Source organism: Trachypithecus francoisi, unplaced genomic scaffold (assembly GCF_009764315.1).
Source record: "Trachypithecus francoisi isolate TF-2019V2 unplaced genomic scaffold, Tfra_2.0 Lachesis_group19, whole genome shotgun sequence".
NCBI classification, from domain to species: Eukaryota; Metazoa; Chordata; class Mammalia; order Primates; family Cercopithecidae; genus Trachypithecus; species Trachypithecus francoisi.
Window position 1 is genome coordinate 48,138,182 of NW_022681464.1, and position 20,424 is coordinate 48,158,605.

General features: G+C 42.8%; 1 protein-coding gene across 4 annotated transcripts in view; it reads right to left on the reverse strand.

Annotated features, from left to right (window-relative positions):
• Positions 1 to 744: 744 nt before the first annotated feature.
• The window catches only part of ADNP2 (ADNP homeobox 2), a 30,208-nt gene continuing 10,528 nt past the window's right edge, over positions 745 to 20,424 (reverse strand). For 2 of the 4 annotated variants that reach the window (XM_033178447.1, XM_033178448.1), the window contains exons 3-4: positions 7,964 to 8,053; positions 745 to 5,487 (exon numbers count right to left, since the gene is read on the reverse strand). In XM_033178447.1, coding sequence (XP_033034338.1) covers positions 2,308 to 5,487; positions 7,964 to 8,053 — 3,270 coding nt within the window. In that variant the 3' untranslated portion in view covers positions 745 to 2,307. Of the gene's footprint in view, positions 5,488 to 7,963; positions 8,054 to 8,733; positions 8,919 to 10,665; positions 10,812 to 20,424 lie in introns of all 4 variants that reach the window. The other 2 variants (XM_033178449.1, XM_033178446.1) reach the window with 2 other exon arrangements.

A 20,424-nucleotide genomic window follows, 5' to 3' on the forward strand; every position in this document is an offset into this window, starting at 1 on the left:
TACTCGGGAGGCTGAGGCAGGAGAATGGCGTGAACCCGGGAGGCGGAGCTTGCAGTGAGCTGAGATCCGGCCACTGCACTCCAGCCCGGCAACAGAGTGAGACTCCGTCTCAAAAAAAAAAAAAAAGACTCAGCATGAACAGTTCTACCACAGCTAACTGCACCAAGAAATCAGAGCTCTTTTACCAGGATTCTGACAAGGAGATTCTGCTCTGCCAGGGACCACCCGGCAATGACAGTTTTGGTGGCCACAATGGGGAGAGAGTAGGGACATGCATGCTACTAGTGTCTAATGACACTGCTCAACACCCTACAGTGACAGAATAGCCACCCACCACAAAGAATTACCTGACCCAAAATGTCAGCAGTGCTGAGGCTGGGAAACCCTAACGTACATGACGAAAGCTGAGGATTAAACTACGGCAGACAGCAGCTGCCTCCTCATCAGCACCTCCTCCACACTGACCCTGAGCCACAGCCCCAGCGAAGGAAGCTTCACAGCACCGACACCCCAGTTTCCTTCTTTGGCACTTTCCGGGCTACCAGTATAGAATCATCAGGAATCTCTAGTCACACCTATTTTGTGACCTCAGTAATTAGGCCTTTTGGGTTATGTTCTTATTTTCACACAAATGACAAGTAAGGTTTTTCAGAACATAAATATGGTATCTATTCCCATACTGAGGTTATACCTATGATTCGCAATAATGTTTTAACTTTTAAAAGAATTAAACAGTTCTATTTACAGTGGTGTAACAAATTTTAATTCAAAATAGACACTCTGAAAACAACAGGTAAAAAAAAAATAAAGTTTAACAAGCTCTCTTTGAATTTACAACAGAGTACACCAACAATCACAAACCAGTTTCACAACTGCCTCAAATATGCACATTACAGCAATTACATGCAAGTATTATATTTTTTAAAATCCACATAGTAAGTAACATTATATCTCTTAGAGGCTGTCACATCCTCCAAATATTTCTACCTAAAGATAGAGTGAACAGGCTCCTCTGCCGTGTACCACCAGAAATATGACTTACCATCTCAACTGGCTGGTCTCCATGACTGGTTCTGGTGCTTTAAGTTTTTTTTAATATCATGTGGGGAAAAAAACGAGGTTTAACACCCAGTGACAACCACGGAGATTCTTTAACAATATGCCATCCCATCCACCCGGAAACAGCTTCCAGCCGAAACCAGCTAGAGAAAAGCCCATTTCCCCACTAAACATGACCTTCAGAAAATGTGGTCAAAGACTTAACTGTACCAACCATGGAGACTTAAATCTCAGTCTGCAAACTTCACCGTGTCCCCTGAAAACCTGTGCTGAAATTTAAGTTAGTATCCACACTCAGGGGCAATAATTTTATTCCTGAGTATCGTAGTCCTTCCCTTTCACTAGTTTATGAGTAGTTAGGTTAGGAGAAGAGTTTTGGGGTGCATTTTTTCAATGTTTATTCTAAAGGCACTAAAAATTTATTGTTTTACCTCTGAATGGAGAAATGACTTAGCATATCAAAAGAAAGGGAAAATCTACACTGAAAAATATTTCTGGATCTACAGAATAAATTTATTTGTAAAATAACTCTTGATTTATGAGCTACATACCAGCATACCAGATGTCAGATTCAGTCTACTTTTAACAAATAAAAACATTTGATTTTCTATGAGTTATGGGTAAAAAAAAAAAAAAAAAAAAAAACAAAAAACAGCCATTAGGACAAACCTAAAAAAATGCAGATCAAAATTATAATCTATAAGCAAAGATCTAAGATCTTACAAATAAATCAGCGTAAGTTAATGTACTGCATCCTCAAGGAGCCTTATACATACATCACAGGGATTTGTACCCACGTCTCTGAACACTCACTGTACCATCCGCTGCTGCAGGGAAAGCTGAAGGAAATCGATGCTTCCTCTCGCAGTTAAATCAAGTATTCTGAAAAGGGCTGAAATGTCCTTAAACGAAAAAGCAAATTATTTATAGATTTCAGTTTCTTATTATATGATACTGACACTACTGGGAAAACAAGGCGTGCATGAAATATCAAAAGATTTCATTTACATGACAGAGAAAAAAACCTGAAAACAATTGTTACAAATCAAACTGCAGGAAACAACAGATGTGAAATAACTACTGGCTTCCTGGTAACAGGGGTCTCTCCAGCACCTGAAGTAACTCTGCAGAGCAGCACAGCGACCACTGAGGTGGATTCACCAACACAGTGAGGAAAACACTGTGAAATTTCAACCGAAAAAATCTATCTACTACTTTAGAGTTACTTTTTTTTTTTTTTTACAAGTTTTATGGTTCATATTCAAAGTTCAATCTATGTTTCACATTTTTAAGTTCAGACATATCAAAGCCTAAAAGTACAGAAGGCTTGTGATTTTTTATTGCTTTCATGCAAATATACCTTCTTTTTCCAAAAAATGAAGCCACATCAATTTTCCACACCCAAAAGAGTGAGGATAACAATTCTATTTCCTTTTTACTAGGATATGGTTTCTTATGGAAATAATCTTTAAGAAATTGCTTCTTTTCTTCGTAAGAGCGGCCTTCATATTTTTTAGGATCTAATGCTAAAATCTGAAGAGCCTCATCCTTGACAATAGGTCCCTCTGTTCTGCTTTCACTCCTTTGTCTTTTGAAAGGCACAACACTCGTAACCTTTTCCGGACCTGGGGCTGCATCGGCATTCAGGATGGGAGGCTGCTCCTCCCCACGCCGCTGGTCTTCGGCCCCTAAGTGGCCATCAGGCAGCTTTCTCTTAACAGAAAAACTGGACTCATGTATCACTTCACCGTTGACTAAAAGCAGTTCACTGTTCTGAATAAAATCCGGCTGGACTTGTAGGTCTGAGCTGCTGTCCTTCGGAGCACTCCTGCAGCGCACCAAATGGACAGCGATGGCAGCCAAGGTCATGTTTCCAGTGTAGACCCCACAGCAGTGGATGCACTTGAAGGCGGGAGACTTCAGGACCGTGTGGACTGTGGGCATGATGTGGTGCCTCTCCTTCAAATGCAGCTCGTAGGCCTCCGTTGTCACAAAGGGGCCAAAGCAAAAGGGGCAGGTGGACACTCGCTTGCCAGTGCCCCCGGGGGTGCCCTCAGCCTGAGGCCTGACCTTCACATACACAGGCACCAGTGACTTGGAGTGTATCCCAGCCAGGATTGCCAGGTAGACTTCCCGCTCCCCAAGCTTCTCCTTTGGCAATATGGTAATGAAATCAAGGTGGGGAAAGAGCAGGTTGCCATTGGCATCGACATCTAACTGAAAACCTCTGTTGCTATAATCCATAGGCAGCTTCTTCTTCCCCAGGTGCCTGTTCCTGCTGTGCTCTGAAAGACCTTTGATATCATGGAAGGTGCACGGACAGAACAAGCACCCCAAGCCATGCATCAGCAAGTGGTGTATAAGCTCCTCTTCAGAGACCAAGCATTTACAAGACAGACACCGCACCGTTTTCTCTCTCATCCACTTTAGAAATGGTGCGCACGCTGCCAGTTTTTCAGGCTCAAGTTTCTCGCCAGACTTGGACTCGCTGTGCTTATGCGCTACCTCCATGTGGACCTGGTAGACGTTGGACGGAAAGAGCTCATTGCAGACGGGGCAGGTCTTCCACTGCTTGGCCTGTTTGAGCACCTGGTTTGTGTCTGCTGCAGAGGAGGAGGCCTGAACAAACACGCTCTGGGCAGCATTCACCAGCACTGGAGGAGAGGGCATGCCGGCCATGGAACCGGCCATCGGTGCAGCTGCACCTGACGGCAGGAGCTGGATGGGCATCTGGGGCGGAGCAACAGTCGCAAGGCCTCCAGGGGGAACCGGCAGAGTGACAGACACAGGCGCCAGCGTGTAGGTCGGAATCCCATTCACTTGTTTCCCTGTGGGGATGAGCTGTCTGAGAATAGAGCCTGAAGTTAGGAAGGTGGTGTTCTGCGAAGCACCAGGTCTCACTGGCTGGTTCACAGGCAGAATGTTGGTGCCCACAGTCTGGTTGAGTTGCAAGACCCCAGGCCTCACTGGCTGGCCCACAGGAAGAACTCCCGACACAACAGGCTGACTAAGCTGCAGAACCCCAGAATTCACACCCTGGTTTACAGACACAACAGCTGAGGAGGAGACTGTCTGGCTGGGAGAAAGCAGCCCAGATGGGACCACCTGGCCTGCAGGGAGAACCCTCAGTGGGGCTGTCTGGCCAGGGGGAAGAACCCGTGACGGAGCTGTCTGGCCCACGGGGAGAACCCCTGACTGGACCATCTGGCCAGTAGGAAGAACCCCAGAAGTGGCTGTTTGCCCAGGGATAACCCCTGCAGGAGTCATCTGGCCTGCAGAAAGGACTCCAGACGGGACTGCCCGACTCACAGACAGCACCCCTGGAGAGACAGCCTGCAGGACTCCGGGGGTGACAGAGGGACTCACAGGAAGAACCCCAGGCCCAACAGGTCTGTTTATGGGTCCCACAGGCTGGGTGAGGGGTAAAACCCCAGGGCGGACAGTCTGATTTATGGGGAGGACACTAGTTCCAACAGACTTATTGACAGGTCCAACTGGCTGACTCAAGGGCAACACAGGAGGATTCACAGACTGATGAAGTGGGACCCCGTGAGAAAGAAAGACGGGCTGAGGTGCTGGGGGCTGCAGGGTGAGGCTGTTCTGGCCCACGGGCAGAGGGCTGGAGACCAGAGTCATGTGGGATTGGCCAGCAGCAGGCGGGGAATGAGTGAGGCTTCCAGGGGCACCCTGGGCCACAGTCACTGGCTGTCCTGCGGCTGGGCTCGGACTGTTCTGTGGCAAAGCAAGATGGAAGCAAGGAGGTGGCACTGGAGCGCTTGGAGCACTGCCGTTTGCTGGTGCAGCCAAATGTGCCGCTGGTTTTGGAGCAATGTGTGTTTGCTTCAAGAGTCCAGTCCTCTTAATATGTTCTGAAATCACAGATCTAAGCTTATTCTCCAAATCTCTGTGTATGTCTGATGTCAAAATGTGATACATTAATGCATCCTGGCTGCTGGCATTGGCGTTGCACTTTTTACAGAAATATTTGTCAGGTGGTGGGATCTTCTCTATAGAAAGAGTATCGTTAGTTTTCGGTTGTTCATCCATTTCCTCAGTTCGCAGGCCAAAGTAGGAGTTAATTAAGTAGTGAAAATGGGCTACCAGCACATGCTTCTTCATGCTGTAGTACAAAGTGTTTGAAAAGTTACATTTTAGACATGTGAAACTTATCACATCACTCCTAGATGATTTAGCTTCACCTAAAATATTCACTGTGTAGTTCTGAACTTTCCGGACAGGCGCATGGAACATTCTGAAGTGCCTTCCCACAACTTTGGGCTGAGATGCAAATACACAGTTTGGGCAAGGGATCACCAGCTCTTGGTCAATTTCATCTTCATGGTAACGATGTAAATGATTTCTGAATGAAGTAAGCACCTTTGTAGAGTATTTACAGAGGCCACAACAGTATGGCTTTGTTCGGTATCTCTGTTAAAAGAAAAGAAAGCCTTAAGCATAGTTGAATAAACTGTTAGATGCTAACCTTCCACAGTCCCTAAGGACTTGACCCCTTTTCTCCTAATGTGCTAGGCATTTAACCTGACTTAGTGTTTTCTAACCCAGGGGTTGGTAAGCTTTTTCTGTGAAGGGCCTGAGAATGCTTATGTTAGGATTGTGGACCATACAGTACAGTCTCTGTGGCAACTACTCAGCACTGCCATTGTTGTACAAAAGTCCCCAAAATAATGTGTAATTTATGTTCCAACAAAACTTTATTTACAAACACCAACTTGAATTTCATATACTTTTCACATGTCACAAAATAGTACTGTCATTTTTTTCTTAAGCATTTAAAAGCCTAACTGTTCCTAGCTCATGAGTCGTGGCTAATTCATACACATCTAGGATTTGGCTCACACTCACACGGTTTGCTGACCCCTGTTCTAAGTCATCCACTAAAACCACAAATACAATTACTTAGTCCTGTACTTTTAATTATTAACAGCATCAATTTTAAAAGCTTCATTAATTTTCTACAAGAGAAAGTATTTTCTCCCCCTCATCCCACTGCTCTGAATTCCAATGTTATTTTTGCTCCAAATTCTAAAATCTCCGGAATTTATCCACAACTAACCGAACTTTCAAATGTTAAACCCATCATTACTATCTTTCTACTTCCCCTATTTCTAGAGAAGGTAGGAGTCAAATGGACAGTGTTTGGCCCATGCAAGTACCTAATAAACTATCTGATAAATAGTAAAGAAAGTGCAACTAAGCCTAAACTCACACTATGGATGACCCTAACATAAGGGTAAGGCCACAGAACGCAACACTGACCATATGGAATTTCTATTTAAGGCATGTTTTGGGGAACTTAACAAGTTCGGGACCTAAAAACACATTCACACAACAGGGTGCACTCTGTTCTAACATCCAGTAAGCCTTGCTGGTTTGCAATAACTTGAGAGCACACTGAAATCTCTGGTCTCATGACAGAGTCTTGAGAACCCAGAGCTGATGAACCACAAAACACCGTTCCCCAGTTCCACAAACAAGGAAGCTAAGACCTAGCTTCATCTAAAGCCCCCGAGCTGGCTGTGGCACTATCACAGTGATCAAGGGTTAATTCTCATCCTTTCCTAAACCTGTGTGCTCATTATCACTCACACTCACACACACACACACACTTCCATTCTTCAGGTTTTTTTTTTTGGACAGAGTCTCACTCTGTCACTCAGGCTGGAGTGCAGTGGCGTGATCTCAGCTCACTGCAACCTATACCTCCCCGGTTCAAGGAATTCTCCTGCCTCGGCCTCCTAAGTAACTGGAGTTACATTATAAGATATTTTAAGAATTCAGATGAGAAAAATCAATGAGGCTTAAGATTCGTGAAGTCAAGATCTGCTAAATGAGGCATCCTGTAGTAGCCAGAAGCTGTGCTCAGGTGAAGGAGAACTCAATCACAGTGGTTTCAAGGAATCTTGCATCTCATGGTAGAGAGGAGAGTGTCGGGTCACAGACTGAAAAACAGCACTCAAAGAAAGTGGGCTAACAAAAAGTATCTTTACAGAAAATTCTGACAAAGCACAGCCTGAGCAACACAGTAAGACCCCACCTCTACAAAAATAAAAACAAAAAAAAATTAGCCGAGCATGGTGGCATGCACCTGTGGTCTCAGCTACTCAGGAGGTTGAAGTGGAAGGACACTGTGAACCCATGAGGTCAAGGCTGCAGTGAGCTAAGATTACGCCACTGGACTCCAGCCCAGGCAACAGTGACACCCTGTCCCCCCAAAAATAATAAAAATAAAAAAAATTCTGACAACGACTAAATTACTGAAATATGTTAAAGCCCAAATTCCCAAGGCCAGCATGACTTTGACAACAGAAGCTGGTGAGAGGGTACAGCCAAGTCAAGTCTGGGATGAGCTGAGTTTGATACCGAAGAAGGTGCTAACAACTGGTGGCAGAAAAGGTGTCCCAGAAAACACTTTAATGAGAATTCAGCAGTATGGCTCATGTTTTAGCCTGAATTTGCTTAATTGTTTGAGGTTTCTAATTACTTAAAATGTTCCTTGATTCAGAGGTCTACATTTTTATTTCAGTTTCTGAAACCAGGATGTACATTCACTGTATGCACTTAACGTAGTGGCATTTTGTTTTACTCAGAACAATTATTGAATCAAACGTCCTTCTTACAGCAACGACATCTTATAATCAAGGACAAACAATAGTTTCACTGCATCACTGTGTCAACGCCGCACACGGAAAACTCGCAGAGCATCAGTAACCCTGCCTCACCACACACTATACTTGGTTTCTTGCCACTTCTCTAAAGGTTGCATTATTCCTCCTCCCCATTCACTCACCAGCAACCCCAATACATGTGATGTTCTTTAGACCACATTTACATTCATTCCTCACTTTTGAGGAAACATGAAAAAACAAATACAAAAAATACATACCACTTTCTTTCCAGAAGGTTCCCAGAGAGAAACATCTCCCCATGATGTGTTATGAAAGTATTTCTCTCCCGGATCAAAGCCTTTAAGGTCCTTTTAAAAAGGGAGAAAAAAAGAGAAATAACAATATGTAAATTCGGAAGATAAAGAAATATTTAATTACAACCTGATGAGATTATAAGGCCGGGCACAGTGGCTCACGCTTGTAATCCCAGCACTTTGGGAGGCTGAGGAGGGTGGATCACTTGAGGCCAGGAGGTCGACACCAGCCTGGCCAACACGGTGAAACTCCATCTCTACTGAAAAATACAAAAATTAGCTGGGCGTGGTGACACATGCCTGTACTCCAAGCTACTCAGGAGGCTGAGGCAGGAGAACTGCTTGAACCCGGGAGGTGGAGGTTGCAGTGAACCGCACTCAAGCCTGGGAGACAGAGCAGGACACTGTCGAAAAAGAAAAGAAAAAAGACAGAGAGAGAGAGAAAGAGGGGAGAGGGGAGGGGAGAGGGGAAAGAGAAAGAGAGAGAAAGAAAAGGAAGAAAAGTAAAAAGGAAAAGGGAAAAGGAAAAGGAAAGGAAAGAACGAACCTGATGAGATTACTTGGTACCTTAGAAATCTACAGGGGAAGAAAGAAATGAAAGTACAGTCACCCCTCGGTATGGGGACTGGTTCCAGGACCACCTGGAGGCACCAAATCCAAGACTGCTCAAGCCTCTTATGTTAAATTGTGTAGTTACTTGCACATATGTAACCTATGCACATCTTCCTACTCACCTTGTTTAGAGAACAATGACAAGAAAACAAGTCTGTCCATGTTCAGTACAGATGCAACCATCCATTTTCTCCCCCATATATTTTCAACCCACAGTTGGTTTAATCAACAGATGCAGAACCCCTGGATATAGACAGACTATAAAGCTCTCAGCAAGTTTTGATGGAGTACCCTTTAAGTATGAGAACTGAGGAAAAGGTTGAAATAATCAAAGTCAAAATTACAGATTCATAAGAAATAAACAGAGGAGACCTCCCAACAAGTAACTATCTACATCCTTTATACGTATGCAAAGCCTAAACGTAAGGATTCTAAAACCCATGGAGCTTCATGAGTACATATAAAGAAACAAAAAAGTACTTCAAAGTAAAAGAATCTTCATCTGGGTTGGTTCCAAGTCTTTGCTACTGTGAATAGTGCCGCAATAAACATACGTGTGCATGTGTCTTTATAGTAGCATGATTTATAACTCATCATTTCTATTAGGTATTTCTCCTAATGCTATCCCCCTCCCATTCCCCCACCCCACGACAAGCCCCAGTGTGTGATGTTCCCCGCTCTGTGTCCAAGTGATCTCATTGTTCCATTCCCACCTATGAGTGAGAACATGTGGTGTTTGGTTTTCTGTCCTTGCAATAGTTTGCCCAGAATAATGGTTTCCAGCTTCATCTACGTCCCTACAAAGGACATGACTCATCCCTTTTTATGGCTGCATAGTATTGGCACGTGTATACATATGTAACAAACCTGCACGTTGTGCACATGTATCCTAGAACTTAAATCAAAAAAAAAAAAAAAGAATCTTCATCTTGAACACACTCTTTTTAAACTATACTTTACTGCTATTGTTCGATCCATTTGTCTTAGGGAATGAAAGAAAAGTATTTTTATCTTACTCTTTAAATATTTTTCAAAGCAGTTAAACAAAGATCTAGAACGTGTAAGAGGGTTTTTTTCTCAGATGGAATCAATCATTTTTCACCCAAAAAGTTACACTTGCTAGAGAGAGAAAACTATGCAAAAGACCTATAGTGTAGACAACGGTGTCAGGAAAAACCTCACAATCAGCTGAAAGAGGCAGTAGTGTGAGAAACACAGTGCATACTGGAGACTCTCAGGGGCAGGTGAACATGGAGAGAAGAGGAACACGTAGGTCCTAGAAAGGGGTCCAGAGGCCAGAAATGCATGAGCTGAGACCTCCCACAGGAGCAGCATCCTCAGAGCAGGGGTTCAACAGCTGACTTCCAAAGCCTGTTGGCAGAAGGTAGGGAAGGGAGGAAAGGTAGAAGGAAGGCCTCCACCTTGCATTCAGGTAAAATGGCCTAAGACAAAATAATTACAAGCTCCACAGAATAGGAATCTACCTCATCCTTTTGTAGTCATCACTAATTAAACCCTCAAATATTTTCTTTTGGACTCTGGGGATCCAACCATGAATAAGACAAATGGGATCCCAACCTCACAGAGTTTCACAATTGAGAAACACCGATATTTTGTAAAATTTTTCTTCACAAGAAAATACTGTCTTTCATGGGTGATAGGTGCTATGAATAACAACCGTGAAGTGGTAAAGGAGTATAAAGCAGAGAGCTCCAACTGTGTCTGCCTGACCCGAGCGTGACGTGGGCAGGGGGCTGCGGTGGCTAACATGACAGGGAGGGGACAGGAGAGAGAGAAAAACAACAAGGCCTGGGGCAGAATCCTGATGCAGGGCAGCAGAGGGTTTTAAACAACAATGTTTTAAAAAGTGAAAATCAGACACTAAGTGAGAAGGCGTACAAGAAAAACATTTTCCATTTCTATCTAAAATTTTAAAGTCCATGTGGCCCAAGATTACTTTTCTTCTGAGTTGAAAAAAGTAAAAATCTACTCCTGTTTTGCTCTCAGCTACTTCCCAAAGCGTGTAGAAAGTGTAGTCATACAAAGCACTTTACCTGTGCAGCACAGCTCACTTGTTTAAAAGTGCAAACTGTATTAAGAAGTGAGCATAAAGAGGTATCAAGTCCATAATCGCATGGTGTGGACAGCCCTGTGAGGTAACAGTGCATTCAGAATTAGCTCACGACGCCAACTTCAGAACCTACAGAAAAGTACAAGTACAAATGCTCAAAAACAAATGAGACAAATGCTCAAAGAAGGGACCCACCCTCACAGACCCTTTAGGGGAGGGGTCATGACAAGAGCACCAGGAGCACCTGGATACTGTAACATTTGAGCATCAGAAAGACAAATGGCTGGAGAGACCCAAACACACGAAGTCACAGGAGAGCCACAGAAGTGCTCAAGAAAGAAAAAAAGGCATTTCACGAATCACCATTTGGAAAGGTTAACTGCTCACTTTGAAAAGTGACAGCTCAAAGGAAAGGATAAAACTATCCTGCCTTTCCCAGAGAAACCAAACAGTCCCAACTGCTGAGTAACAAGAGTTTACAGAAGAAATTCTGCTAACAATCCACAAGTGACAGAATCAGAAAGACCTCCCTCACAGCAAGTCCCCCAATAAAACTACCATCTAGGACCAGGATTATCAACAGGTGTTAAATGCATTACATTCCAGGCCACAGAAAGAATGTAACACACAAAGACCAGACTGCCACCTACTGCAGTGAAGCAACAAAATATGACTGGGGTCCCTGAAGTGACACAAGAAGCACAGAACAGCATATATGTCTTCTAGCCCAAAATGCTTAACTTGAATCAACTGGGCCTTTCAGTAGAACTTCTCATTTAAAAGCAGCTCAGGGGACAGGGGACTAAGCTGAAACAACACTACAAGAAAGTACCAGACAGATCTGGAAGGAGGGGCATCTCTGCAGGACAAGAGGCTGGTCTGGCCAAGGGAAAGCACTACGAACCCAACCACTAGATGTAACAGGGTCCACACGGTTTCTGGCTTACATAAACCGAGTGTAAAAACTGTTCTGGGGGTCGTGTGCGGTGGCTCACGCCTGTAATCCCAGCACTTTGGGAGGCTGAGGCGGGCGGATCATCTGAGGTAAGGAGTTCGAGACCAGCCTGGCCGCATGGTGAAACCCCGTCTCTACTAAAAATACAAAAACTAGCTGGGCATGGTGGTGGGTGCTCCTAATCCCAGCTACGTGGGAGGCTGAGGCAAGAGAACTGCTTGAACCCAGGAGACAGAGGTTGCAAAGAGCCGAGACTGCACCACTGCACTCCAGCCTGGGTGATAAGAGTGAAACTCCACCTCAAAACAAAAACAAACAAACAAAAAAAAAGTTCTGGGTAAAACTGAAGAAATCTGACTATGGACTGCATATTAAATAAGGTGAACATGTAATACATGACAAGACAAAGGAAAGTGAAAAAAGCAAGTGATAAAATAGCTAATCAATACAATCTCATGGGAAGAACGATAACATACAGAAATAAACAGCTAAACAATACGATGTTAATGGTGGCAACTTCTGAATGACAGAAATGTGGCATTTTAAATTTCATTTTCTAATTAGAAACGGTTACCTGCATTTTCAAACATTCATATAGTATTATTTTTATAACAATGATTACTTTTAATATAAAAAACTACAGAAAAATAGTTAATACAATTACCTTTAACTCTACAATAGTATGTAGCTTATCAAGTCAATTCAGAACAAGAAAAAGACAAGTTATAAAAAGATTTCTTTTTATTTATTTATTTATTTATTTATTTTGAGACAGAGTGCTGCTCTGTTGCCCAGGCTGGAGTGCAGTGGCACAATCTCGGCTCACTGCAGCCTCCACCTCCCATGTTCAAGCAATTTTCCTGCCTGAGCCTCCCAACTAGCTAGGACTACAGGCACATGCCGCCATGCCCGGCTGCTTTTTGTATTTTTAGTAGAGATGGGGTTTCACCATGTTGGCCAGGCTAGTCTTTATCTCCTGACTTCGTGATCCACCCACCTCAGCTTCCCAAAGTGCTGGGGTTACAGGTATGAGTCACCACACCTGGCCAAGTTATTACAAAGATTTCTACTGAAAGTTAGGTTATTTTCAGAACTATCTTAAAAGACAAAGTATACAACACATGGGTCCTTTATTCTGATTCCAACAAAGAGCAAAAATATTTGAAACAAAGAGAAATAAGCATAAACACTAGGAAACACAAAGGAACTTTAAGTACATCTTAAAAACCAGCACACAAGAATCTAAGCCCAATTAAAAGATGCTGCTAGAGCAGCAGAAATGAATCAAGAAGGCTGGAATTAAGAAGAGCCCCACAGTAATTATGAAATCATTATCACCCAATAGAAAGCAAGAATTCACTATTTCCAAATAGACAAAAGAAATAAGCCACTATCCCACCATATTGATCTTGTGATAAATTTGCACAGGGTCTCCTGAAGACTTTTTCTGAGCCCGGATGCTCTCATGTGTGAGAAAACCAGTGGGACTTTTCCACTGGTTCACTAGTGGGAAAAAAACTGTCAAAATGCCAGAGTCCACCGGGAGAGGGGAATGACTAATACAGTGACGTGAGTCAAGCCCTCACAGCGAGGTCTGTCTCCAGAGTCCCAGGCCGTCCAGACCCACTCTAGCAATGCTTAAAAATTTCAAGTGCCTTAAACATGTTATAGAACAAAATCCAAATATATTTAAATGAAACAACAAAATCTAGCACCCATAAAACACAATGTCCAGCGTGTAGCCAAAAACTGCCAATCAGAAAACAAAAAACAAAAACTGCCAGTCATACAAAGCAGCAGAAAAATATGACCCAAAACCAGGAGAACAAGAAATTACAGAAAACATGAATGCAACGAGAGAAGTGAAAGAAAGTGAAAGATGGGTGGTAAACTGCACTTCCACGAATGAAAAATGCACTATCATGAAAAATACAACGCATGAGATTAAGAGCAGATTAGATGCTGCCAAAGACTGGTAAATCTGAAGACAAAGCAAGAGAAATACACAAACACAAACACACACACACACACACACACACAAACACACCTGAAAAAACCCCAACAACGGCATCAACGAGCTATGGGACAGTATCAAGGAGCCTAATATACAGGAGTCCCCCCTTATCGGCACAGGACATGTTCCAAGACCCAGTGGATGCTGACACTGTGAACAGTGCCAAATGCTACATACACTATGTTTTTTCCTACACAGACATATCTACAATAAAATACAACTTATAAATTAGATTTGGTACAGGACATTGGTACAGGAAGGTATTAACAACAATAAAATAGAACAACTGTAACAATATACAGTAATAAAAGTTATGTGAATGTGGTCTCTCAAAGTATCTTACTCTACTGTGCTCGCCCTTCTTGTGGTGATGTGAGATGACACGATGCCTGTTTGGCGCCTCACGTGACAAGATGAAGTGAGGTGAAAGGTAGAGCTCGGTGGTGCAATATCTCAACACACTACTCAGAATGTCATGGAACTTAAAATGTATGAAATATTTCTGGAATTTTCCATATAGTATTTTCAAACCATGGTTGACTATGGAAAGCAAAACTGAGAATACAGGGGAACTATTATATGTGTAATTGAGTATCAGGGACAAAGTGGGGAGGAGAAGAAAAACTAGTTGAAGAAATGATGCCACAAAATTTTCCAAATCTGATGAAAACTATAAACACACAAAATCGAGAAGCTCACTAGACTCCAAGCAAAAGGAACACAAAGAAAACCAAACCAAGGCACATTATGGTCAAAGTATTAAAAATACAGACAGGAACAAAGATGACAGAAAACACATTGTTGGAAAAAATGCCAGCCAGAAGACAATAGAATGAAATCTTTAAAATATTAAAAAGGAAAAAAACTAGAATTCCACACCTAGCAAAAATATCTTCCTTCCTAAAAGAAAGACACAACTTTTTTTAGAGAGAAAGTATAGTGAGTTAATTAAGTACATCAGCACTACAAAATACGAAGTTCTTCAGGAGGCAGAGGAAATGCCTCGTGATGGAAATACACATCTACACAAAGGGATGACGAGTATCATCAATGACATGAAGATCAATATAATTTTTTTCTTTTTTACCGTTTAAAATAAAAGTAACAACATATTGTAAGATTTGTAACATGTGGAAGAAAACAACAGAACAAAGGCCGGAAGAAGACATTACAGCACACTGCTCTAAGGTTCTAATACTACAGATGAAGTAGCAGTATATGAAGAAAGTCAGCGAAAGATCTATAGCTAATAAGTCAATGAGAGATAAAATGGAATCATAAAAAATATTCAATCCAAAAGAAAGCAGAAAAAGAGTGAAAAATAAAGAACAGATGAGACAAGCAAAAATACAAACACCAAGATGGGAGATTTAAAACCAACCATATCAATAATCACATTAAATAACAAGGACTGGCAAACTTCTTCTGTAAAGGACAAGTTAATAAATAGTTTAGGCTTTGCTGCCTATAGAATCTCTGATACAATTACTCAATCCTGCCACACTGTGCACAAAAGCAGCCTTGGACAATATATTAAACTAATGAGAATAGCTATACCAATAAACTTTTAACTAAAAAAAATTTTTTTGAGACAGGGTCTCACTCTGTCGCCCAAGCTGGAGTGCAGTGGTGTAATCATGACTCATTGCAGCCTTGAACTCCTGGGCTCAAGGGATCCTCCCACCTAAGCCTCCAGAGTAGCTGAGACTACCAGCGCACACCACCACACCTGGCTATTTTTTTTTTATACGGAGTCTTGCTCTGTCACCCTGGCTGGAGTGCAGTGGCACATTCCCAGCTCACTGCAAGCTCCGCCTCCCGGGTTCACGCCATTCTCCTGCCTCAGCCTCCTGAGTAGCTGGGACTACAGGCGCCTGCCACCAAGCCCAGCTAATTTTTTGTATTTTTAGTAGAAATGTGGTTGCACCATGCTAGCCAGGATGGTCTCGATCTCCTGACCTCGTGATCCACCCGCCTCGGCCTCCCAAAGCTCTGGGATTGCATGCGTGAGCCACCACGCCCAGCCTATTTATTATTTTAAAGACAGAGTCTTGCTATGTTGTCCCGGCTGGTCTAAAACTCCTGGCCTCAAGTAGTCCTCCCACTTCAGTCTCCCAAAGTGCTGGGATTACCACTGCACCTGGCCCCAATAAACTGTATTTACAAAAACAGGTAGCAAGCCCAACTTGACCCATGGGCTATAGTTTGCCAATCCCTGGGTCTAGATACTCAAAAGGCATAGACTAACAGGTTGGGTAACAAAGCAAGACCAATTACATGCTGTCTATTAAGACTTTAAATATAAAGTCATTTTGGATTAAAGGTTTGAAAATAGAAAAATATGTGCCATGTATGATATTCTGAAATATACATTTGGTCTTCATCCCTATCTCCTGACATACAACTCCTAAAATCCTTGGAATCTCCTAAATCAGATTAACTTGTAGTTGGGCCTATATGTTATGAAATTTTTGAAAATTCAAGCAATATAGAAGTTTTTATAGAAAAATTACAAAATAGACACAAAACAAGAAAAATATTCAGAATTAACAGTTACGTTAATTTTTGTCTTTTTTTGTTCTAATGCGCCACTGCACTCCAGAATGGGCGACAGAGCAAGACTCAAAAAAAAAAAACAGAGTATGTTCACAAATAGGAAGACAATGTTGTTAAGATGTCAATAATCCCCAAAGTAATATAAAACACAATCCTTATCAAAGTTCCAACAGTCTTCTTTGCAGAAATGAAAAAGTCTATCCTCATATTCATACGAAATTACAAGGGGCCCCAAAAAGCCAGAACAATACTGAAACAGAATACAATTGGAAGACTCACATTTCCCAATTTCAAAACTTATTATAAAACTTACTATTCGTTTAAATCAAAACAGTATAGGGACCGGGCACAGTGGCTCACGCCTGTAATCCCAGCACTTTGGGAGGCTGACGTGGGTGGATCACTTGAGGTCGGGAGTTTGAGATCAGCCTGGCCAACATGACAAAATCCCGTCTCTACTAAAAATACAAAAATTAACCGGGCGTGGTCGTAGGCACCTGTAATCTCAGCTACTTGGGAGGCTGAAGCAGGAGAATCACTTCTTGAACCCGGGAGGCAGAGGCTGCAGCGAGCCAAGATCGTGCCACTGCACTCCAGCCTGGGCAACAGAGTAAGACTTAGTCTCAAAAGAGGAAAAAAAAAAAAAAAAACAGTATAGGATTGGTATAAGGACAGACATATAGATCAATGGAATAGAATTGAGAGTATGGAAATAAACCCATATATCCAGGACCAACTGATTTTTAATAAGAGTGCCAAGTCCATTCAATAGGGAACAAGCAGTCTCTTGAAGAAATGGTGCTGAAACAACTGAATTTCTATCTACATGTAAGAGAACAAAACCGGACTCCTACTTTACACAATATATAAGAATTAACTCGGCCGGGCGCGGTGGCTCAAGCCTGTAATCCCAGCACTTTGGGAGGCCGAGACGGGCGGATCACAAGGTCAGGAGATCAAGACCATCCTGGCGAACACGGTGAAACCCCGTCTCTACTAAAAATACAAAAAACTAGCCAGGCGAGGTGGCGGGCGCCTGTAGTCCCAGCTACTTGGGAGGCTGAGGCAGGAGAATGGCGTAAACCTGGGAGGCGGAGCTTGCAGTGAGCTGAGATCTGGCCACTGCACTCCAGCCTGGGCAACAGAGCAAGACTCCGCCTCAAAAAAAAAAAAAAAAAAGAATTAACTCAAAATAGACCAGCGACCTAACATGAGAACTACAACCACAAAACTCTTAGGAAAAACACAGGAGAACATCTTCATGACCGTGGACTTGGCAATGGATCCTCAGATACAACATAAAAACATCGACAACAAAAGAAAAAAAATAGATAAATTGGACTTCATCAAAATTAACAACTTTTGTGCAACAAAAGATCCAATTAAGAAACAGGGAAAGAACCTGCCAACAGGCATTTATCCAAAGAAGATATACACATGGCTTACAAGCACAGGAAAAAATGCTGAAACCAATTTGCCTATGAAAAGACACATCGAAACCACCATGAGATTCCACTTTACACTATTAGGATGGCAAGTGAGGGAGGGAGAAAGGGAGAGGAAGAGGGACAGAAGAAACAAAGCAGGAAGGGAGAAAGAAAGGGAAGGAAGGAAAAAATAAGTGCTGGTAATGATATGAACAGATTTAATTCTTGTACGCTTCTGGTAGGAATGTAAAATGGTACAGTTTCACTGTGAAAAGTTTGGCAGTTCTTTGAAAAAGTAAACAGAATAACTATATGACCCAATAACTCCACTCCTAGGTATATACACCCAAAATAACTGAAAACAGTGACTCAAACAAGTACTTGTGCACCAGTGTTCATTGCAGCATTATTCACAACAGCCAAAAGGTAGAATCAATCCAAATGTCCACCAACAGATCGAGACCATCCTGGCCAACATGGTGAAACCCCATCTCTACTTTTTTGTATTTTTTAATACAAAAATTAGCTGGGCGTGGTCATACGTGCCTGTAATCCCAGCTACTCAGGAGGCTGAGGCAGGAGAATCACTTGAACCAGGGAGTCAGAGATTGCAGTGAGTCAGAGATCACGCCACTGCACTCCAGCCTGGTGACAGAGTGAGACTCCACCTCAAAAAAACATAAATGAATAAAAGAAAATACTAGTCATGGGCCATGTGCAGTGGCTCACACATATATTAATCCCAGCATTTTGGGAGGCCAAGGCAAGCGGATCACTTGAGCCCAACAGTTCGAGACTAGCCTGAGCAACATGGTGAAACCTTGACTCTATAAAAAATGCAAAAAAAAAATTTACCCAGTGTGTGGTGGTGCGCACCTATAGTGCCAACTACTCAGAAAGCTGAGTTGTGAGGATGATCTGAGCCCAGGAAATCGAGGCTGCAGTGAGCCGTGATTGTACCACTGCACTCCAGCCTGGGTAAAAGAGCGAGACCCTGTCTCAAAAAAAAAAGAAAAGAAAAGAAAAAAATATGCCAGTGAGGGCCAGCTCCATTGGGCATGTAACTAGCACAGCTGCACAAAGCCTGCACTCAAGGGATTTAATGCTCAGTGGTAACCATCATGAATTCTTAACAATTTATCTTTGAATTTGTGTTTTATATTATGAAAGTGAACTCTGATGGGACATGGAGCATATGCCAAGGGCTTGGAGTCTCAGCTCACACATGGTCTGCCTCCTTTACCCTTTCCAGAGTCAGGGCTGATACTGCTCTCTGCCTTGCCCTCACCCCAAAGCCCACCTGGCCTCAGCCTTCCTCCCAGTCCCCAAGCCTATAACCACTCTCTCACATCTTCCACCTAAGTCAAGAGGTCCACATTCCACTGTAGCCCCAAGCAGGGGACTGGCACAGATTGGGGGTTGGGGGGTGGCTGAATGCCACACTTGCTGTGGCATCTCAGTGTGCAGCAAGGTGGCAAGCATCCCTGTCCTGCACTGGCAGCACCAAGGTACGTTTGGCAGGCAACTTGACAAGCGTCCCTTACCCATCCCAGATCCAATGTTAATTTCTGATCAGATGTTAATTTTTATAAAAAAAAAAACAACTCCTGGCCGGGCACGGTGGCTCATGCCTGTAATCCCAGCACTTTGGGAGGCCGAGGCGGGCGGATCACAAGGTCAGGAGATCAAGACCATCCTGGCTAACACGGTAAAACCCCGCCTCTACTAAAAACGCAAAAAATTAGCCGGGCATGGCGGAGGGCGCCTGTAGTCCCAGCTGCTTGGGAGGCTGAGGCAGGAGAATGGCGTGAACCCAGGCGGCAGAGCTTGCAGTGAGCCGAGATCGAGACACTGCACTCCAGCCTGGGCGACTGAGCGAGACTCTGTCTCAAAACAAACAAACAAACAAACAAAAAACTCATGAAGAGTTTCTATGTGTAGCAGGGTTTAGACATAGTTTAGAAAATATTAGGTGTGTCGAAGAGTCTACCTTTCCTAAAGCTTACTTTTCTCAGCCAGGCTATTGACATTAGCCTCCTATTGCTAAGATTGAAGTCACATGTGCTGTGGAAATCTTATGAGAAGGCAGAGTGACATACCACTCTGAAATCTGAAATACACAGCAAGGCAGCGGTGAGGATGATGGACAGGTAGTTCCCTCGGTTCCTCTTCTCTTTACAGGGCTGGTTCTCCAGTCAACTTGGATTCTTTTTTTTTTTTTTTGAGACGGAGTCTCTCGCTCTGTCACCCAGGCAGGAGTGCAGTGACGCCATCTCAGCTCACTGCAAGCTCCGCCTCCCAGGTTCAAGCCATTCTCCTGCCTAAGCCACCCAAGAGGCTTCCAATAAATCTTCTTTTGTGTAAATTGGTCAGATTGGTTTCTGCTGCTTGAAAACAAAGAACTCTAATTGCTGTGCTGGATTAAGAATAAATGCACTTGACAGGGAAAAAGGTTCCTACTATGAGGTTCAGTGAAAAAGAAACAACAGCTAGCACAGTATCTTCTACAATTTGACTCTATCTTTTCAGAAACAAATGTGAATATATCCCATTTTTAAAATCTATAGATATTTAACAATGTTAATCTGGATATTTCAGGGTAATGGTTTACACGTGAGTCTTACTGTCTTATTTCTGTGTCTGTTTTCTAATTTTTCTATAAAAAACTTCTGTATTGCTTGAATTTTCAAAAATTTCATAATATATAGGCCCAACTACAAATAAAATTTTCTCCCCAAAATAGTTTTAATAATTCAACAGTTAATCTAACTAACAGTTTTAAGCCATTCA